The 17,108-nt window shown below is 42.4% G+C and overlaps 1 protein-coding gene across 3 annotated transcripts in view; it reads left to right on the top strand.

The window, feature by feature from the left end:
* Positions 1-16,650, top strand: part of Hs3st1 (heparan sulfate-glucosamine 3-sulfotransferase 1) — a 29,557-nt gene extending 12,907 nt beyond the window's left edge. For all 3 annotated transcript variants that reach the window (XM_045134175.1, XM_045134173.1, XM_045134174.1), the window contains exon 2: positions 15,537-16,650. In XM_045134175.1, the coding sequence (XP_044990110.1) occupies positions 15,635-16,567 (933 nt within the window). In that variant the 5' untranslated portion in view covers positions 15,537-15,634 and the 3' untranslated portion in view covers positions 16,568-16,650. The remainder of the gene's footprint in view (positions 1-15,536) is intronic.
* The last annotated feature ends 458 nt before the right edge of the window (positions 16,651-17,108 follow it).

The raw sequence follows: 17,108 nt of genomic DNA, 5'->3' as shown, positions 1-17,108 counted from the left end.
CAGAAGGTACTCAGCTCAGGAGGTGTTGAGCAATAGGTACACATCCTATGAGGTACTCTGCTTAAGAGGAGGTATTAAGAAGTATACAGTCAGCTGAGGTTTATCCAGTCTGGTGGAATGAGGCCACCTCTCCAGCACTACTAGACCACTGCTTATTATGAAGTTGCGTAGTTATCTGTGTTGTTGACTTGGCTGTGTCCTTCAGGAAAACGGCTCCTACCTACCCAGACAAACAACTCCTTGTGCTGCTGTATGCCCTTGTGTCTAGACCAGTATGAATACAGTTGAGAATGAAATGTGGATGGATGTGCTGAGCCGGGTGACAGGGAGCAACTGTGGTCCTCGTAATTATGACTTGAAAGTGCTACGGCACACCTGTGGTGCTCAGAGGACTTTGGCTATTGGTCCTTGCCTTCTACTTTATTTGTGTCAGGGTCCCTTGTGGTCATTCACTGCTGCATTTGCAATGCTCACTAGCCCAGGAGAGTTCAAGAGACTCCTATTTTCACCTCCTTTCCCTCCATAGGCCTGTAGGAATTACAATATGCCTGGGTTCTAGGGATCCTAATTCATGTACCTTTTACACAGTAAGTGTTTCATCCACAGAGCCATTCTCCAGTCCTCACTGTATGCATCTTATAGTCCCACATTTTCTATCCATGGCTCTGTGGAGCTATCAGTATGGACATGTTTTTGTACTTTCAGTGAAGAGCTTTTCTTTTTTTTACAATCTCTTTTTTTATTGTCCACTTTTTTAATTGACAACTTCTATAATTACAGACAATAAACCATGATATTTCCCTCTCCTCCCCCACTTTTCCTTTTCAATTCTGTTCTCCATTATATTCCCTCCTTCTCTCCATTAGTCTCTCTTTTATTTTGTTGTCATTGTCTTTTTCTTCTATATGAGAATCTTGTGAAGGTATTGCTAGGCACTTCAAGGTTGTGGATATCGAGGCCAATTTCTATCTGGACAGTTGCATTGTCAGTGTTTGAAATGTTACAATTTCTTCCTGAGCTTATAACAATTATTTTAAAAGTCATTATAAATAATGAATAAATACATAAAAGTATGAATAAATATATAAGTATTGTGAAGCCTAAAAGCACCTGTTTACTGAAAGCCTGCCTTGTGTCAGGCAGATCAGAATGATTCTTCTAAAACCTCATTTAATTTTTATAGTCATCCAAGAGGCACAGCAGAGTTCATATTGATTGTAAGACAGGCTACAGAAGAAAGTACTCTTTCCAAGGACTCATGATTAAGCTAGGATTTAAACTCAAGGCTACCTGAGTCACAGTGCTGTGTATATAGGTATTTTCATTTGCTGTTACTTGGACATCATTCACATGTGTAGGCCTAGTTCTGATTCTTAGCAGATTCCTGAGTGTCCCCTTGGTATCTGCATGAAGCACAGTGCAGATGTCTTCTTTTAGTCTGGTCAGTCCAGTCAGGTCTCATGCATCTCATATGGAAGTGTTTGTTTCTCATTCTACCTTTCCCCTTGTTCCATGGTTATTGGCAGAGGTCTCACCTTTGCCCTGTATTACTGAATGAGGGCCAGTAGAGTGCAGGCCTAGCTACTGTGATGAGAGGATGACAGAGGCTCTGGGACAGTACCGAGTTTGTTAACTCTGCAATATGGGAAAGAGGAAGAATAGTAATGATTTTAATAACAACAAAATCATTTGGACAGTACTAAAAGCCTTTCTACCAATCTAAGCATCCAGAAATCTCAGCACAGCTGTCAAACCTCATTTAACTTGAACCATTGTTCTTTGGCCAATCCTACTATGTATTACTGTAACAAAATACTGTACATAATAAGCTTATGAGGGAAAAATGTTTGTTTGGCTCACAGTTTTGGAGACTTGAGTCTGTGTTTAGTTCTGCACTGGTGCTGATGGAGTGCATCATGGGACCGTATGTTAGTGGAAGTGACTCACCTCATTGTTAGAAAGCAGAGTGAGAGAGGAAGAGCCCAGTCTCCCAGAATCCCCTACAAGGGGATATTCCTCAAGACTGAAAACTTTTCACAGGCCATACCTTCTAAAGTTTCCAGCCCCTCCCAGTAAAATGCCAGAATTTGTAAACTACATAACAAGCCTTGGAGGACATACCTAAACGCTCAGACCTACTCACGTTACATGCAATGTAGGATACTGAGTCATCTCACTAATGATAACATAGAGTAAAAAGCCAAGCCTACTACTGGTTGTGCAGCTCTGGGTAGAATATTTGCCTACAGCCAGTTGTGAGCATTCAGCTTATGGGGGCGAATATTGTTGTTATAAGAAAAGAAAACTACTGTCTTTTCTGAGGTGATTGAGGTTAGTTGTGTTCTTTAGATATCTCTGAAAGCTCATTCTCCTGGAATCACTGAATGGACTGAGAAATTGCAGGCCTAGAGGCATCCTCGTTTCATTATCGCATGGAGGGCCTTGGGAGGATGTAGGGACAACAGAAAGTCTTAGCACATTATGGGAGTGGTTGCATACAGGCACCATGGAATTGGAACTTGGTACTGCTTGAGTGACTCTTGGGTCTGTCTAATATGTGACAGCTATCCATATCTCTCCCACAGCCCTAAACTACTGGAGTTCTTCCTGCTCTATAACACTATACCCAGTGTGCTGGATTCAAATTGTGTGGAGGAACTAAGTGGTGCATCCATGACACCACAGTGTTTAATGACACCCCTACTAAGGAGGGCCCTCAGAGGAATTGGAGTGAGGGAGAGGGGACAAAAGAGAATAACCTAATAGAAATATGACCAATTTACAATATGTGCATATGTTAAAGTTCCTGATAAAAATTGAAAAATAAAGTAAAATGAAAAGTGAGCATGCTCCTTGACTGACAATGGGCTTATGTCCTGATAAGTGCTTGAAACGTGAAAAGTTTGTAAGAGAAATGCACCGAATCACGTAGCCTTCCGAATATCACAGCTTCCTAGGATGACCCACTGAAACACTGCAGAGTGTTGGGGTGATCACATGGATGGCTTGGAGGTACAGATCAGTGCTACAGTTCAGCAGCCAGAGAGACCATACCAAACACCACTGGCTCAGAAACAGCTCCAAATTCAAAACATTACTTTTTTCTGCATTTGTATCTCTGTCTCACCACGGCAGAGTTGAAAAGCCCTAAGTCAAATACTGTCTTATTGGGATGCATCAGAAAGCAACTAGGGAGAAAACAATGCCAAAGTCAGGGGCAGTTGGAATGGCAGTGGTGAAAGCCCTGCACCAAAGCAAGTGTTCATTTCACATTGGCATGTTTTTTTTTTTAATTTTATTTATTTATTTATTTGAGAGCGACAGACACAGAGAGAATGATAGAGGGAGAGAGAGAATGGGCGCGCCAGGGCTTCCAGCCTCTGCAAATGAACTCCAGACGCGTGCGCCCCCTTGTGCATCTGGCTAACGTGGGACCTGGGGAACCAAGCCTCAAACCAGGGTCCTTAGGCTTCACAGGCAAGCGTTTAGCCGCTAAGCCATCTCTCCAGCCCTGGCATGTTTTTTTTTTTTTTTGAATAAGTCTGCTGCTATTAAAGTGAAAGCTCTCTTTGCTGTGCCCTTACAGACTTACACTGTCATGCTTTCTTTTTGAGAACAAATTAAAAATGCTATTTGAGTTCAATATGTCTTTATTATAATGCTTTGGGCTCTACAAAATTAATTAGTACCTCACTTGCCTCAGATTCAAACTTTAATTTATCCACAATGAACTTACTTTAAAGAGGAGATATCTACTTCATTATCTTGCTCATCTTGAAAGACTTAAATGCCATGTCATTGATCCATATGTCTTGCCCTTGACACAACTCTCTCTGAGATCTTCACTTATTTCTTAAAATAATTTCAGTATCCATGGATCAAATAAGACGGCAGCTGCCAAGTTTAGTGGCTGTGGGCCTCTTTACTCATTCCTTTTGGATGTGGACATGAAATGATTGACTTATAGATTTTATACCTTTAAAATATTATTTGTTACCACTTACATAAAGTATCTGAAACTTATCAGCTATGGCAGTTTCTGGACTCATATACCTCATTTTCTCATCTGAAATGTGAGGGTGACAACATTTCTGGGAATGTCACAAGGACCACAAGAGGTACTAAAACAGAAAAGGTTAAACAGAGAGCCTGATACTGAAAAAAAATAATCCATGAAATGTCAATCTATGTCGCTCTCCACTTGTCTTCCCTTTTAGCTGATAAGAGCCCTTAGCCAAGTCACTAACCAAGGTAATCTTGGGGTACATAAAACACATCTCCACAACATCATCTTTGCTTGAAAGGTCCAGTGAAGGAGTGCAGATGGACAGGAACTGGGGTCGAGCCCAGTATTCTGCCTTGACATTTTAGTGAACGTGACAGGACTCAGAAATATTCTAGGCCTCATTTGCAAAAGTAAATGATTGAGGCACAAATTCTAGAATTAAGAAACATATGTGTTTTCTTAGTGATTATCTGAGATTCCAAACAAAATGTTTCCTGTTAAAGTTAATAATAATATGTCATTTGATCAGCCTAACATTTCATAAGTTAAATGTGCAAACATGTATCAAGTCCCAAAGCTGCTAATATTTTCTTGATCATGGTGGTAATATGGGGAAAACACCACCACTGTTGTAGGTACACTGTCCCCTCTGGAACAGTCTGTCAAACTGTGGGAAAGTGGCCTTTGGAGAACATGATACTGGAAGAACAGGGCCCCACAGCACGCCTTCCCACCATTTGGCTGTTATATTCTTTTCTGCTCCCTCTTCTGCAATGTTCCCTGGCTATTGATGGGCATTTTAGGATTTTTTTTTCTTTTCTTTTCTTTCTTTTTTTTTTTTTTTTTTGCGTTGAGCTCTTGGCAACATCTGATTTTCTGCTTTTATGAATTTTGAGTCTTCTAGAGTCTACAGCCTTCTCTATAGAGAAGGTTGTTTTATTTGCTGTGAAAGCATCACTCTTACTTACCCTGACACTTCCTCTGAAAATTTTCCCAGGCCCTGTAATAAGAGATGATTCATCCAATGCTACCTACTCACCATTCTCTTCTAGTCATTTTGATGAGTTTGGGGTCTTCTTAATATTTGCCCATCTATAAAAATCAGATTCTCTAGCCAAGAGTGAGAGCCACATTAATAAAAGAGGAGGTTAGGGATGCTCATGAGAACCCCTAAAATGCAGGTCATTGCTAAAGCACTCAGTTACTCACTACAACTAGATGATGAGAGCCTATTGTTGAAGACACCACAGATTGCAGTCACAGGACTTTGAGATATCCAGCTGGAAATGAGTGTTGGCTTAGCTTCATAGTGTTGGAAAGCAATATGTAAGTAGCTGAGGGACAGAAGTCATGAACAGTATGAACAAACAGTGGACTCTGCAAACTACAAAATCAACCTGCCAGGCAAGATGTACCCATGGGTGCACATGTTAGGGGCTAATCAACTGCTCTCTAATTGGATATGAAGTCTGCTCGATGGGAGCAAATTCATGCTTAGTATTGAGAACTGAGTCAAAGCCTCTGGCCTAGAAGTCATAGATCTCAGAGAGAAGCTTCCACTGTTCTTTGGCTAAATGGAGAGGTTATGCCCATCAGAAAGCTTTCTATATGTCTGTAGATAGAACATGTATGTGTGCAGTAGCTTCTGAGCCCCTACCTCCCAACTAGTGTTATGCATGTGACCTGCTGCTTCCAAGAGGGAATCCTGTGCATCCATAGCATCAGAACTCCCAGGCAAAGTCCTTTGCTCTGCTATTGTGTCCCCAGGGACTGTACACCAGTCCCCTGGGGCTAGTCTAAACAAATGTCATGGCATAGGGGTTGAAGCAGAGGCATTTATTGCTCTCAGTTCTGAAGGCTGGAAGCTCAAGATCAAGAAGTTGGAAAAAATAGTCCCTGGTTTAGTTTTCCTCCTGGCTTATAGATGGACACCTTCTTCCTGTGTCTTCATGTGGTAGACACCAAGAGAGTGCCAGAGAACAGTCCTTTCAAATTAGGGTCCAGCCTCATGACCTCATCTAAATCTGATCACCTTCCAAAAACCTGCACCTGAGATACCATCATATTGGTTGTTATGGCTTCAAAATATAAACACTAGAAAACACAGATAGTCATTCCATTAAATGTTGGCACCAAAAATGAGTTGAATTCCCCCATCAACTTTTGCCCACTGAGGGATTTTCTTTACTTTGCACACATCTGTTTGCATCTGAAAACTCTTCTAACATCCTTACCCAGTAGATTTCCTGTGAATTTTGGGTCCCTTGCTATGGCATCAGTGCACTGTTTCCCCACTCAGCTCAGTATGTGTCTATGTGCATGACTTTGAGGTTCCAACGCTTTGTCTGCCTCAGTTTCCCTTTGCGCAAAATGGTAAGATAAGATGACAAGACAAGTTGATGGTACCCGGTCCTGCATGTTTTTGGCATTTCTGGTGAAACAACTAAGATTCACAATTGCTTACACCTGTGGAGTAATAGACAACCCTCTGCCTTAGCCAGGGAAGCTTCTGCATCTAAGAGGGTGTCTGTTAGAGGCTGAGTCAAACCTGAGGCAGCACTCCAATCATGCATAACAAAGAGGGCTGTGGCAGCTCAGCCCCATCCTCCCATCTGCTCGCAGGGCTCTGTTTCTTCACAGCCACACTGGGTAATAAAAGAGGCCCTGTCCACCCTCCTGTCATAGAGCTCCGCCATGCACTGCCTGCGCCAGTATGTTTCTGGATCTAATGAAGGATTTATTTAGGTCACCACTGTCTTCAGTGCATGTGAAAAGGAGTGCTGCTTCTGCTTCCTTCTCTGGGGATTCAGTGCCCATACCTGGCTGCAGGGCCTTCTGGGAGCCATTAGGAAGGCCCTGCCTCATGCTGTCCTTAAGCTGAGATCCTGATCATGGCTCTGTGTCACTGTCCTTTCTTCCTTGAGACACTGTCTGGATGAGTCACTGCAACACTTTGGATCATGAACAAAAGTGTTTGACTAATTATCAGCCTGAAGCCTATTTATATCATGCAGCATTTTTCTTTTTTAGGCACAAAAATAGCTACCATGATTTGAAGGCCTGCCACAGACTAGGTAATACAGTAATATCCTAAGCATTCCATATAGACTATTTATTTAATCTTTTCAATAAAAAGTAGTGTCAATGCTGACTTGGAATTTCGGGGTTGTATTGCAGAACTGAGATTCTAGCCTGGATCTTGTCTCAAAGTCCTTGGTGAATTCCACCATCTTACTGTCACTTTCTTCTGTGGGTCACACCACCAGTGAGCCAGGCTGATCCTTCTCCCTGCTGTGTACCACCATTGTTGTAATCTTGGCATTAAAAACACAGATTTCCACCATAGTAAGAAACAAACAGAAAACAAACAGCATCCTCTCTACAGATCAAGAAAATCAGAATCTGAAAGGGCACCAAGATTCCTGGCCCATTCTGGGTACTGGTGGGTAGAATAGCTACCTGAGAACTTCCTGAAAATGCAAAAGCTCAAACCTTTCCTCAACTTGCAGAGTATAAGCTGCCTCTTTAATAGACCTCCTGGGTCAATGTGCTGACTCCTGTTCTGAAAGCATTTTATCAGGTGGATTGCAAGGGGCAGCCTGAACTCCAAGGAGCTAAGCTGGAGAAGTCACCTCCTTCTAACTCTTTCTTGGGTCTCTAGGTCCTAATCTCACACTCACTGTGAAGAACACCATTGTGTGGGCTGGCTTCTGGCTGCCCGAGAGGGTAGTTTTTGTCTATCAGTCTTATTTAGCCATGTGACATTAAGGGATTCCCAGATGGCATTGAAATCCTCTCATCTTGTAAGGACATTGTGCCCTCCTTGACTTGCCAAGACACCTCCCTCTTTTGGTCAGACAGAGCAGTGTCTGTAACCCAGGTAACCCTTTATAAATCTGTAGTCTCAGCATCATGGATGCAGGGAGCCTAGAACACCTGAAGGAGCTGCATTCCAAGAGGCTTGGGCCTTTTTCTCAGGGAATGTTTACATCACCTATACTCATTTTTCTCCAGATAGTGAATGTGCTACAAGGAACTTTATTAGCATTATGTGTACTGACCTTTGATGCGTTCTACCTCGAACCCTTCCTACCCAATCCTACCTTATAGCAATTACCATAAGTCTAAACTAAGGTGACTGTCAACACTGGCTGAGGAATGTCATGTATAGGCAATTTCAAGAACATAAACATTTATGGATGTCTTGAAATATCAATGTCCTTTCATAGACTGACAGGCATAAGCTAATCTGTTCTTACTCCTAGCTTTCCAAGATGATCTGCTAAGCATGGAAATTTGACACCAAAGCAACAGGCTATTAAATAATTGTGCAAAAATGAAAGTGAAGACATTTTGACTCTTCAAGATGAACAAATAACCTGTTGCTTTTGATTGCCCACTTTAGTGACATGAAAAATGACAGTTCTATTGTTCAAACTGTCTTTACTCAGGTTTCAATACATTCCAGAAAATTAAATCACTCATCCCCTTAGGCAGCTTCTCCTTCTGCCAGGAATATATCTGCCACTATCCACAAGTAAGTGTCCCATCCAGAGGGAAGAAAGGCAAAAGAAGGGTTTTCTGGATGGTTCCAGGAAGTTTTCTTTTGATGCTCCCTGGTTCTGTGACCTCCGGGGGTCATGTGATAATGGGTTTCCATAATTTATGGGTAAGAAGGCAAGACATTAGTGTCTACATATATATATATGAGATACATATATAATATATATATTATATATATATGTGTATATATATTATATATGTAATATATATATACATTACATATATATTATATATATATAGTATATATATAATGATTGGGGAGATAGCTCAGTGAGTGAGTTTGATTCACAGAGCCTAGTTGTTGAATTCCAGGCCAGTAAGATACTGTCTCAAAAAAAGGTAGACAATGCATGAATAATGACACTTGAGGTTGTCCTGCACATGCACACACATACATCATGCATGTAACATATACATGTGTACTGTAAACGTGTACTTACACACACATGGACATGCTGTAACAGGGTTCTAGGGATTCAGGAGAGTCCTTGAGCCCCAAACCCTAGGCTCATTTCTCATTTTAATCAAAGAACTGAATAAAATTAGACTGAGGAGGATAATTACTAATTTATTATATTTATTGAAGGAAGTACAGAACCAAGGAAAGGCGCCCACGTGGCTGGAGATCCCACATGGAGGGCCTGGGAAAGGAAAGAGATCTCCCACCATGTGGAGAGCAGGAGGGGTAAAGAGCCCAAGTGGAGAGTTAGGCCTAAGGGTGGGAGGATTATCCTCTTGGCTAGGGCCCAAATGGGCGGAGCCAAGGAGGAGCTCACCAGGAGTTGGAAGTTCAGAAGAGGTCAGGCAACTCAAAGACCTTTGTTTTCCCCTAGCAAAGGTAGTTGTAACCCTATGGTGGTGGGCTCTATCTTCTGGTTTAGCTCACCTGAAGGATACTTGACTGGTTTGGGCTTGGGCCTGTCTCAGCAAGATGCTACCTGTGAGGCCAAATTCTGGGGTCTGAATTTTGACCAACCACAATGTTAGGGCTAGATTTAAATCCTAGGAGAGACCTCTCTCCCAAGAGGAGCCCAAGTTGTTTGTGGAAAAACAGATCTAGGGAAGAGATAAGAATTCAGACTGTAATGATACTTTGAGGGGTCACCCTAACTGCCTAAAAGAGCTACCTGAATCCCTCTCAATGTTGCCCATCTTGGAGGAAATGAGTTATTCCCAAGTGCTTACTTATTACCTAGCACACAGTGCACTCATCAAGTAATGTCTTCCTTTCCATCTTTTTTTGTAAAATCTTATAAAGTATTGTGGTCAAGTGTCCCTGGTACCCTAGAGAAAATTCTTATTTGAGCCAGCTGTGTTTTTTCTCAGGTGTAGAAAGTGTGAAAGTGTTTTGCAAACAGATGCATACAGACATCACTGATCTCCCATGAAATATTCCACTTACTTTGATCGCTAAGAGAATATATTATAATCACATTTGGATCTAGGTCATATTGTGAATTATGCAATGAAGAGACTTCAGGAGAAAATTAAAATATTTTTAAAGAGTTATTTCATTTCTACCCCTCCTTTTTAATTAAAATATTTTCTAGACTCTCAGGTGATCTTGTCCAACCACTGTGAGAGATGTGACATTTCCCTTTCTACATCTGGCTTATGCTTATCGCTAAGTATGGAAGAGGCACTACCTTTGGGCAAAGTCTTAGTAAAATTCAGTTCTTTCCCAGAAATTTGTAGCCATTGATCTAACTGGACACTGAATTTGACAATTTGGACCTTATAATGTAATAGGATTCATGCCAGGATCCAAAATGGGCAGCATGCAAGACCAGATGGCACCAGAAATCATGTGCATTATGGGTGAAGAGGCACATAACAAACCAGAGAATGTGACATGGGACAGCATGTGGAACTATAAAAATGGGATTATGGGAAAGTGTGCAATTGAAATAAGGGGTGAGGGCACAGTGCAGGAAAGTGGTTTTGAAGTGAGTATGAATATCAAAGGTCAGCCTCACAAGGTCTGGAGCATAGCACCTTGGGAAGGGGGAATCTCAAATGCTAAGGCCAAAGTAGAGCTGTACTTTAAGGACTCTAAGGAACAGAATTGCTAGGGAGACAGAAGGAGACACTGAGTTCCAAAGTACAGGCAGGTCCTATTCTAGGGCCTTCCCCAGCCTGAACTGAATTTGGATTGAAATTCCAATGGGAGAAGAGGCTACCTTCTGGGATATCTTGTGTACTTGGGTTCCTCTGACTAGCATGTGCTTAATATCTTCAAAATGGGCTCTGTGGAAATGCCTATAGTCACTGATGGGAAGAGCTCAAGTCACTTGAAGTTTTGAAATTTGGGACTTGGTTTGTCACTGCAGCACCTAGAAGAGTGCCTCTTTGATAATGGACAGTGAACAGCAAATGGCTGGTTTCCCTCTGGGACCTGCAGAAGGTGGGGAAGTTAATTTAATTTAATTAGAGCCTTATTCAAAACGTCATCTCTCATTCAAGGATTGCATGAGAGTGTGGCAGGATTTCAATCAGGGCTCAGTTACCAAGCACCAGACATACATGATTTTGGTTCCTGGAGACTCTTTGCATACTAACTCTGGATATTGTGAAAGGGTGAAAAGGACAGTGAAGCACTGGCTTTGCCTGCTTGGGCAGCTCCTGGCTCTATTGTTGTTTCTATACATGCACTGTGTTCCTCTTAGCTTCAGTTTCCTAAAGTGGTGCTGCTTGACTTATCGTGAAGAATACAGACATGCTATGGGAAAGCTACCAGGGGAATTAGGAGCTGTATCATTTCTCTTGCCAAGCTAAGCACCTAAGCTTCAGGTACAGTGGAACATTCTGTGCCATACCCTTGACACCTCTACACTTTAAGAAAGCTCCCTGTGATCAAGGTTTGTTTCCTATGGAACAATATGAATTTATCTTCAGATAGAGTAATGAATGTATTTGTGCTGCCTCAAAGTTCAAACTTGCCTTCCAGCTGGGGAACTCCTTTTCTGTAAACAGGGAAGGAATTTATTTTGAACAGAGAGCTTTCCCTAGTTAAACAAACAACCAAACAAAAGCTTTTTCTCAATGCTCACTGTCTGGGTTTTCCATCTCATGACCCAAATGCACATAGGAGCCTGAGGTGGACTACCACGAGAGACATGCACATAGGACCCTGAGGTGTATTACCACAAGTGAGAGACACGCACATAGGACCCTGAGGTGGACTACCATGAGGAGAAAGATATTTGCTGGATTATCAAGACTTCATATAAAATAAGCCAATTTTTTTCATTAGTTTTATATAAGTTTTTTTGTAAATGTTGAATTAAATAAAATATTTGTTTTTTTAATGTGGCTTCTAATCAATTTTACATTGGTTATTTAGCTCATATTGTATTTCTGTCAGACAGTTGTCCCTGATTCACATTGCCTCTTTTCAGTTTCATAGAAATTATTTGAGGAAGGTGGAAATATTCCCATTTCATTTATGAGCAAGCAGAGGCCAAGAGGCTCAGTCACTTTAACTAAGGTCAAACTAGGGGTAGGACTTCTGATTCCACAGGATTCATGATTGAGTTTCTGGAGTTGATAACTAAGGAATTTTCAGTGATGGGTGTATTTTGATGGGTCTTTCTTCTTTGTGACCCCCCCCCCATAGCTCTCATCATTTTATATAAAAATAAATGACCTTTTGGGGCTGGAGGGATAGCTTAGCAGTTTTGGTGCTTGCCTGGAAAGCCCATGGACCCAGGATCTATTCCCCAGGACCCATGTAAACTGGATGCATGGTGTGCATGCATCTGGAGTTCATTTGCAGTGTCTTGAGGCCCTGATATGCATGTCCACCACTCCCCTCCTTTGCCTCTTTCTCTGTCAGTCTCTTATATAAAAATAAAATTTAAATGCCCTTTGGGTGACAGCAACAATAGCACCCTGGCACAGGAGTAAAATTGAGGGCTCAAGAGTTCCAGACCCTGTGTTTTCTATGGAGCTATGAGCATGTCGTCTCAGAGCCTCCTCACAAATAAGAAGAAAAAGACTAAATGATTCTCTTCTTTGCTGTTGGGAAGTCCACTGTCGAGGTCAGGGTGGATGCAAAGGGTAAACAACTCTCTTCTCTTCTCTTGGGAAGTCCACTGTCAAGGTCAGGGTGGACAGCAAAGTCTAAACCACAAAGGCTGAGTGACTCTATCCTCTACTGTTCAAAAGTCTGTTGCCAAGACCAGGAGAGGAACTCAGCGTCATGTATTATGTTTCATGCATTGATATGTTCCATCTATTAACGTTCTTGTATTCTACATATTTACGCATATATATATATATATATATATATATATATATATACACACACATATAATATACAGGGTATGTGTGCATATAAGACTAGTCAATTTTATCCATATGCTCCAAATAGTTTTGGAACACAAAAGGTCTAGACATAAGTAAATTTATTTTCAGAAAGTATTGAAGTAGAAAAAAGGAGCTTTTAAATTACTAATTGCCCAGGTTTTCTAAAGGACAAACTATATTTAGTTTTTTCTCTACTGTCTGCTGGCAGTTCCATTTTAGGAATAACTCTCAGGTGTATACTGTGCTGACTAGAATACCTTGTATTAAAGTGAAGAAAGCATGAACAGCCAGACAATATAGATTTCAGATATGGCCTTGACTTATGACACAGGTATCGAATAATGTGGGCCAGTTGTTGCTTCCTTAGTCTGAAGGAGAAGCACCACACACAGTATGACACTGTAGTGTGCACAACTCAGGGCTGGCCTCACTTCCGTTGTGCTACACAAATATAGACACACACCACACAAAATGTGTCCAAGGCACAAACAGCTGTTCCACTTGCTCCACACACATGAATGATTGAGGAGGAAATGAAATTTGGCTGAAACATTCTGAAACTTTCCATTGACCTAGCTTTCTGTACCAGCAGAACTGCCCTCCACTTTGGCCATCACACCCTCAACATTTTGTATTGAAGACTTAACCCACTGACCTCTCAAACCCTTTCTCCCAATGTCCTGTGGTTCTCAAGTACCATACCTGTGGTGTGTGACTGTCTTGTTCATTGCATGATTTTTAACATATGCTTTCTTTTTTCTTTTCCTTTTTTTTTTTTTTTTTTAACTTTCGTGACACCCTGTCTGCAAACAAACTCAAGCAAACAAACACAAATTAAGCAACACACGATTGCTGGTTGTGCTTTAAGAAGTAAATGGAAAGCCGGGTGCGGTGGCGCACGCCTTTAATCCCAGCACTTGCAAGGCAGAGGTAGGAGGATCACCATGAGTTCGTGGCCATACTGAGACTACATAGTGAATTCCAGGTCAGCCTGGGCTAAAGTGAAACCCTACCTCGAAAACCAAAAAAAAAAGAAAAAAAGAAAACAACAACAACAAAAAACACAGTAAATGGAAAGTGTGCTTGGTCATTACAATTATGAAATAGCCTCAATAATTGCTTTATAGATACATAATATATAGTTTCAAACCACATAGCCCAATGTCTGGGTAAGGTACCCACTGGTTTGATTGTAAAAGTGGAAATTCTGGATTTGTTCTTTGTGCATTGCTGGACAAATTCTAAACTAGTGAAGTGAATTTTGAGCCTGTTATAAAGACAATAGATCCTCCCTTTTTTGTACATTTTGCTGGCTGGTAAAAGCTACAACTCCCATGCTGAACCTTCTCCAACCTTTTCTTTTCCTTCAGATGTTTAGACAGGCATGACTGAAGCAAGAGCTTCCTTCTCTTCTGTTTGGAAGACTGATAAACGTAGGTCTTTGTGCAGCCATGCTTTGAGCCCTGCTCACAGAGACAGCTCATCTTGGGGCATCTCTGGCATCTGTGGGCTGTGTTTGTGAGCTCAGGGGACTTTACTGTCTAAATATGATGCCATTCAGTTAGGGCAAAAGACAGTAGAGATGAGGAAGCATGTGAAAAGAAAAGCCTGCATTTAGGTTTTGAATTTGGGCTCTGGATTTTGCAATGACTTGTTACACAAGGCTGACATCTATAAACTGGTGATGATGACTGTCTTGCTGTCTTATGCTACACTATGCTACGGTATGGACCCTTAAAGTGATCCAATTATGAGCCACTTTAAACATAGTAATGCTTTGTGCACAATGCTTTGCTCCTTTCATACTCTCACCTTTTAATTCCTCTAGGCTTTAGACTTACCCTCTGCTATGAAGACTTTCCAGCAAATGAATAAACATATGTCCTCATAATACCTAAGCTGCAATTGCAGCATGCATTGCGCCGCCGCCTGCTGTGTCCATTCACATTTGCCAAACCCAGGCTGCCATGCGGAATGTGCGGAGGTTCAGTGATCAAAACTGTTCTTGATTATGAGAGTCCCTCTACCTACTAAAAACATTGGCTGAACAATGCATTTTTCTGTTTTGCTTTCCTCCTCCTCCTCCTCCTCCTCCTCTTTTTTCTTCTTTTTCTTTTTCTGAGATGGTACAGTTTAGAGAGTAAGGCCTCTTAAAAGAAGTTGAGTTTGCCATATCTGCCCCCATGCCACTGGTCAAGCCTGACTTGGGAGCATATTGTTAACCTTAAGTTTATATCCAAATATGTTAGTTAATTATCGCAACTGGAAAGCTAAGCACATTAATGGTTGCACAAAATAAGGACTAAATGGGAAAGTATTCCTTAGTAACATATGCAAATCACTTGAACTTCACACTTTAGTGTCCACAGAGAAAGTTTGTTGGCACAGGACCATGCCTTTGTCTTTGTATATTGTTTCTGACTCCTTTAGATCTATAACAGCACAGTTGCAATCTGAGTTGCCATGGAGACCATATGTCCCTCAAAGCCTAAAATATTTACTCTCTGGCCCTCTGTAGAGCATGCCTGCTATCCCTGCTTTAAAAGAAAAAGAAAATGAGAGCGTGCCAGGGAGGTGAATGGCATGCTGGTCTACTTTTGTCCATGGGATCGCTTTTGCATTTTATTTGGATTAATACTGTCTCCCCTTTCTTCCTTAGTAATTGGCAGCCTGGGACCCCCATCCGGCGGCATTCCATGTTTCCATGCTTCATGATCCGTGGACGCGTTGCCCAGTGAAGGCCCGGTGGTGTCCAGCATGGCCATGCTGCTTCTGGGCTTGGTGCTGCTGGTGGCTCAGCCCAGGCTCCTGCCTTCTCACCCTGTCACCTCCAGGCTCGATCCTGGCCAGCAGAAGCTTCTGCGGAAGGCAGGGAGCTTCCAGGAGGACCTCGGAGCTGTGGTGACCAACGGCTCTACCCAGCGGCTGCCACAGACCATCATCATCGGGGTGCGCAAGGGCGGCACCCGGGCCCTGCTGGAGATGCTCAGCCTGCACCCGGATGTGGCGGCCGCGGAGAACGAGGTCCACTTCTTCGACTGGGAGGAGCACTACCGCCAGGGCCTGGGCTGGTACCTCAGCCAGATGCCGGTCTCCTCCCCGCACCAACTCACTGTGGAGAAGACCCCTGCCTACTTCACGTCGCCCCAAGTGCCTGAGCGGGTCTACCGCATGAACCCGGCTGTGCGGCTGCTGCTCATCGTGCGGGACCCGTCGGAGCGTGTGCTGTCCGACTACGCACAGGTGCTGCACAACCATGTGCAGAAGCGCAAGCCCTTCCCGCCCATCGAGGCACTGCTGGCGCGCGGGGGCCGCCTCAACCCCGACTACAAGGCGCTCAACCGCAGCCTGTACCACGCGCACCTGCGCGCCTGGCTGCGCTTCTTCCCGCTACGCAGCATCCACCTGGTGGACGGGGACCGCCTCATCCGGGACCCCTTCCCCGAGATGCAGAAGGTGGAGCGGTTCCTGCAGCTGGCGCCGCAGATCAATGCCTCCAACTTCTATTTCAACAAGACCAAGGGCTTCTACTGCCTGCGTGACTCGGGCCGCGACCGCTGCCTGCACGAGTCCAAGGGCCGCGCGCACCCGCGCCTGGACCCTGAGCTCCTCCGCAGGCTGCGGGAGTATTTCCACGAGCCCAACAAGAAGTTCTTCAAGCTCGTGGGCAGAACCTTTGACTGGCACTGACTTGCCACAAGCCAGGCCGGAACTTTTCCTATCTAACTTCTGGTGTACATCTGAGGGATAAATAAAATTTAAAGGGCATTTAAGCTATAACTTATTTGTAAAATCCATAAATTACTTCTGTACAGTATTAGATTCACAAATGTCATATATACTAGTTATATTTTTCTACTGTTAAATGGAGGGAGTTTTGTATTGTTTTTCATGGTTGTTAACATTGTGTACTATGTCTCTATATGAAGGAACTAAACCCGAAAACAAAAAGATGTTTCTGGAGACAATGTCTTTTATAAAATATATATATATATATATATATATATATATATATATATATATATATATATATATATATATATATATATATATTTGACTTGCCCCCAACTCAAAATAGCTGTCTGTTTTATACTTACTCATTGCCGAGTCTATATTCGTTTGTTCTTAAAAAGATGCTTTCATGGTTGTTACGATTCCCTTTCCATTTCTCTTTCTGAATTGCTTTTGATTTTTAAATGTCTCGCTGTGGTCATCAGACCTTTTACTTGCA

The sequence above is a fragment of the Jaculus jaculus genome, chromosome 14, assembly GCF_020740685.1.
Source record: "Jaculus jaculus isolate mJacJac1 chromosome 14, mJacJac1.mat.Y.cur, whole genome shotgun sequence".
Taxonomy (NCBI): Eukaryota; Metazoa; Chordata; class Mammalia; order Rodentia; family Dipodidae; genus Jaculus; species Jaculus jaculus.
The sequence above is the reverse complement of the archived record's forward strand: the minus strand, read 5'-3'. Positions and strand labels throughout refer to the sequence as shown.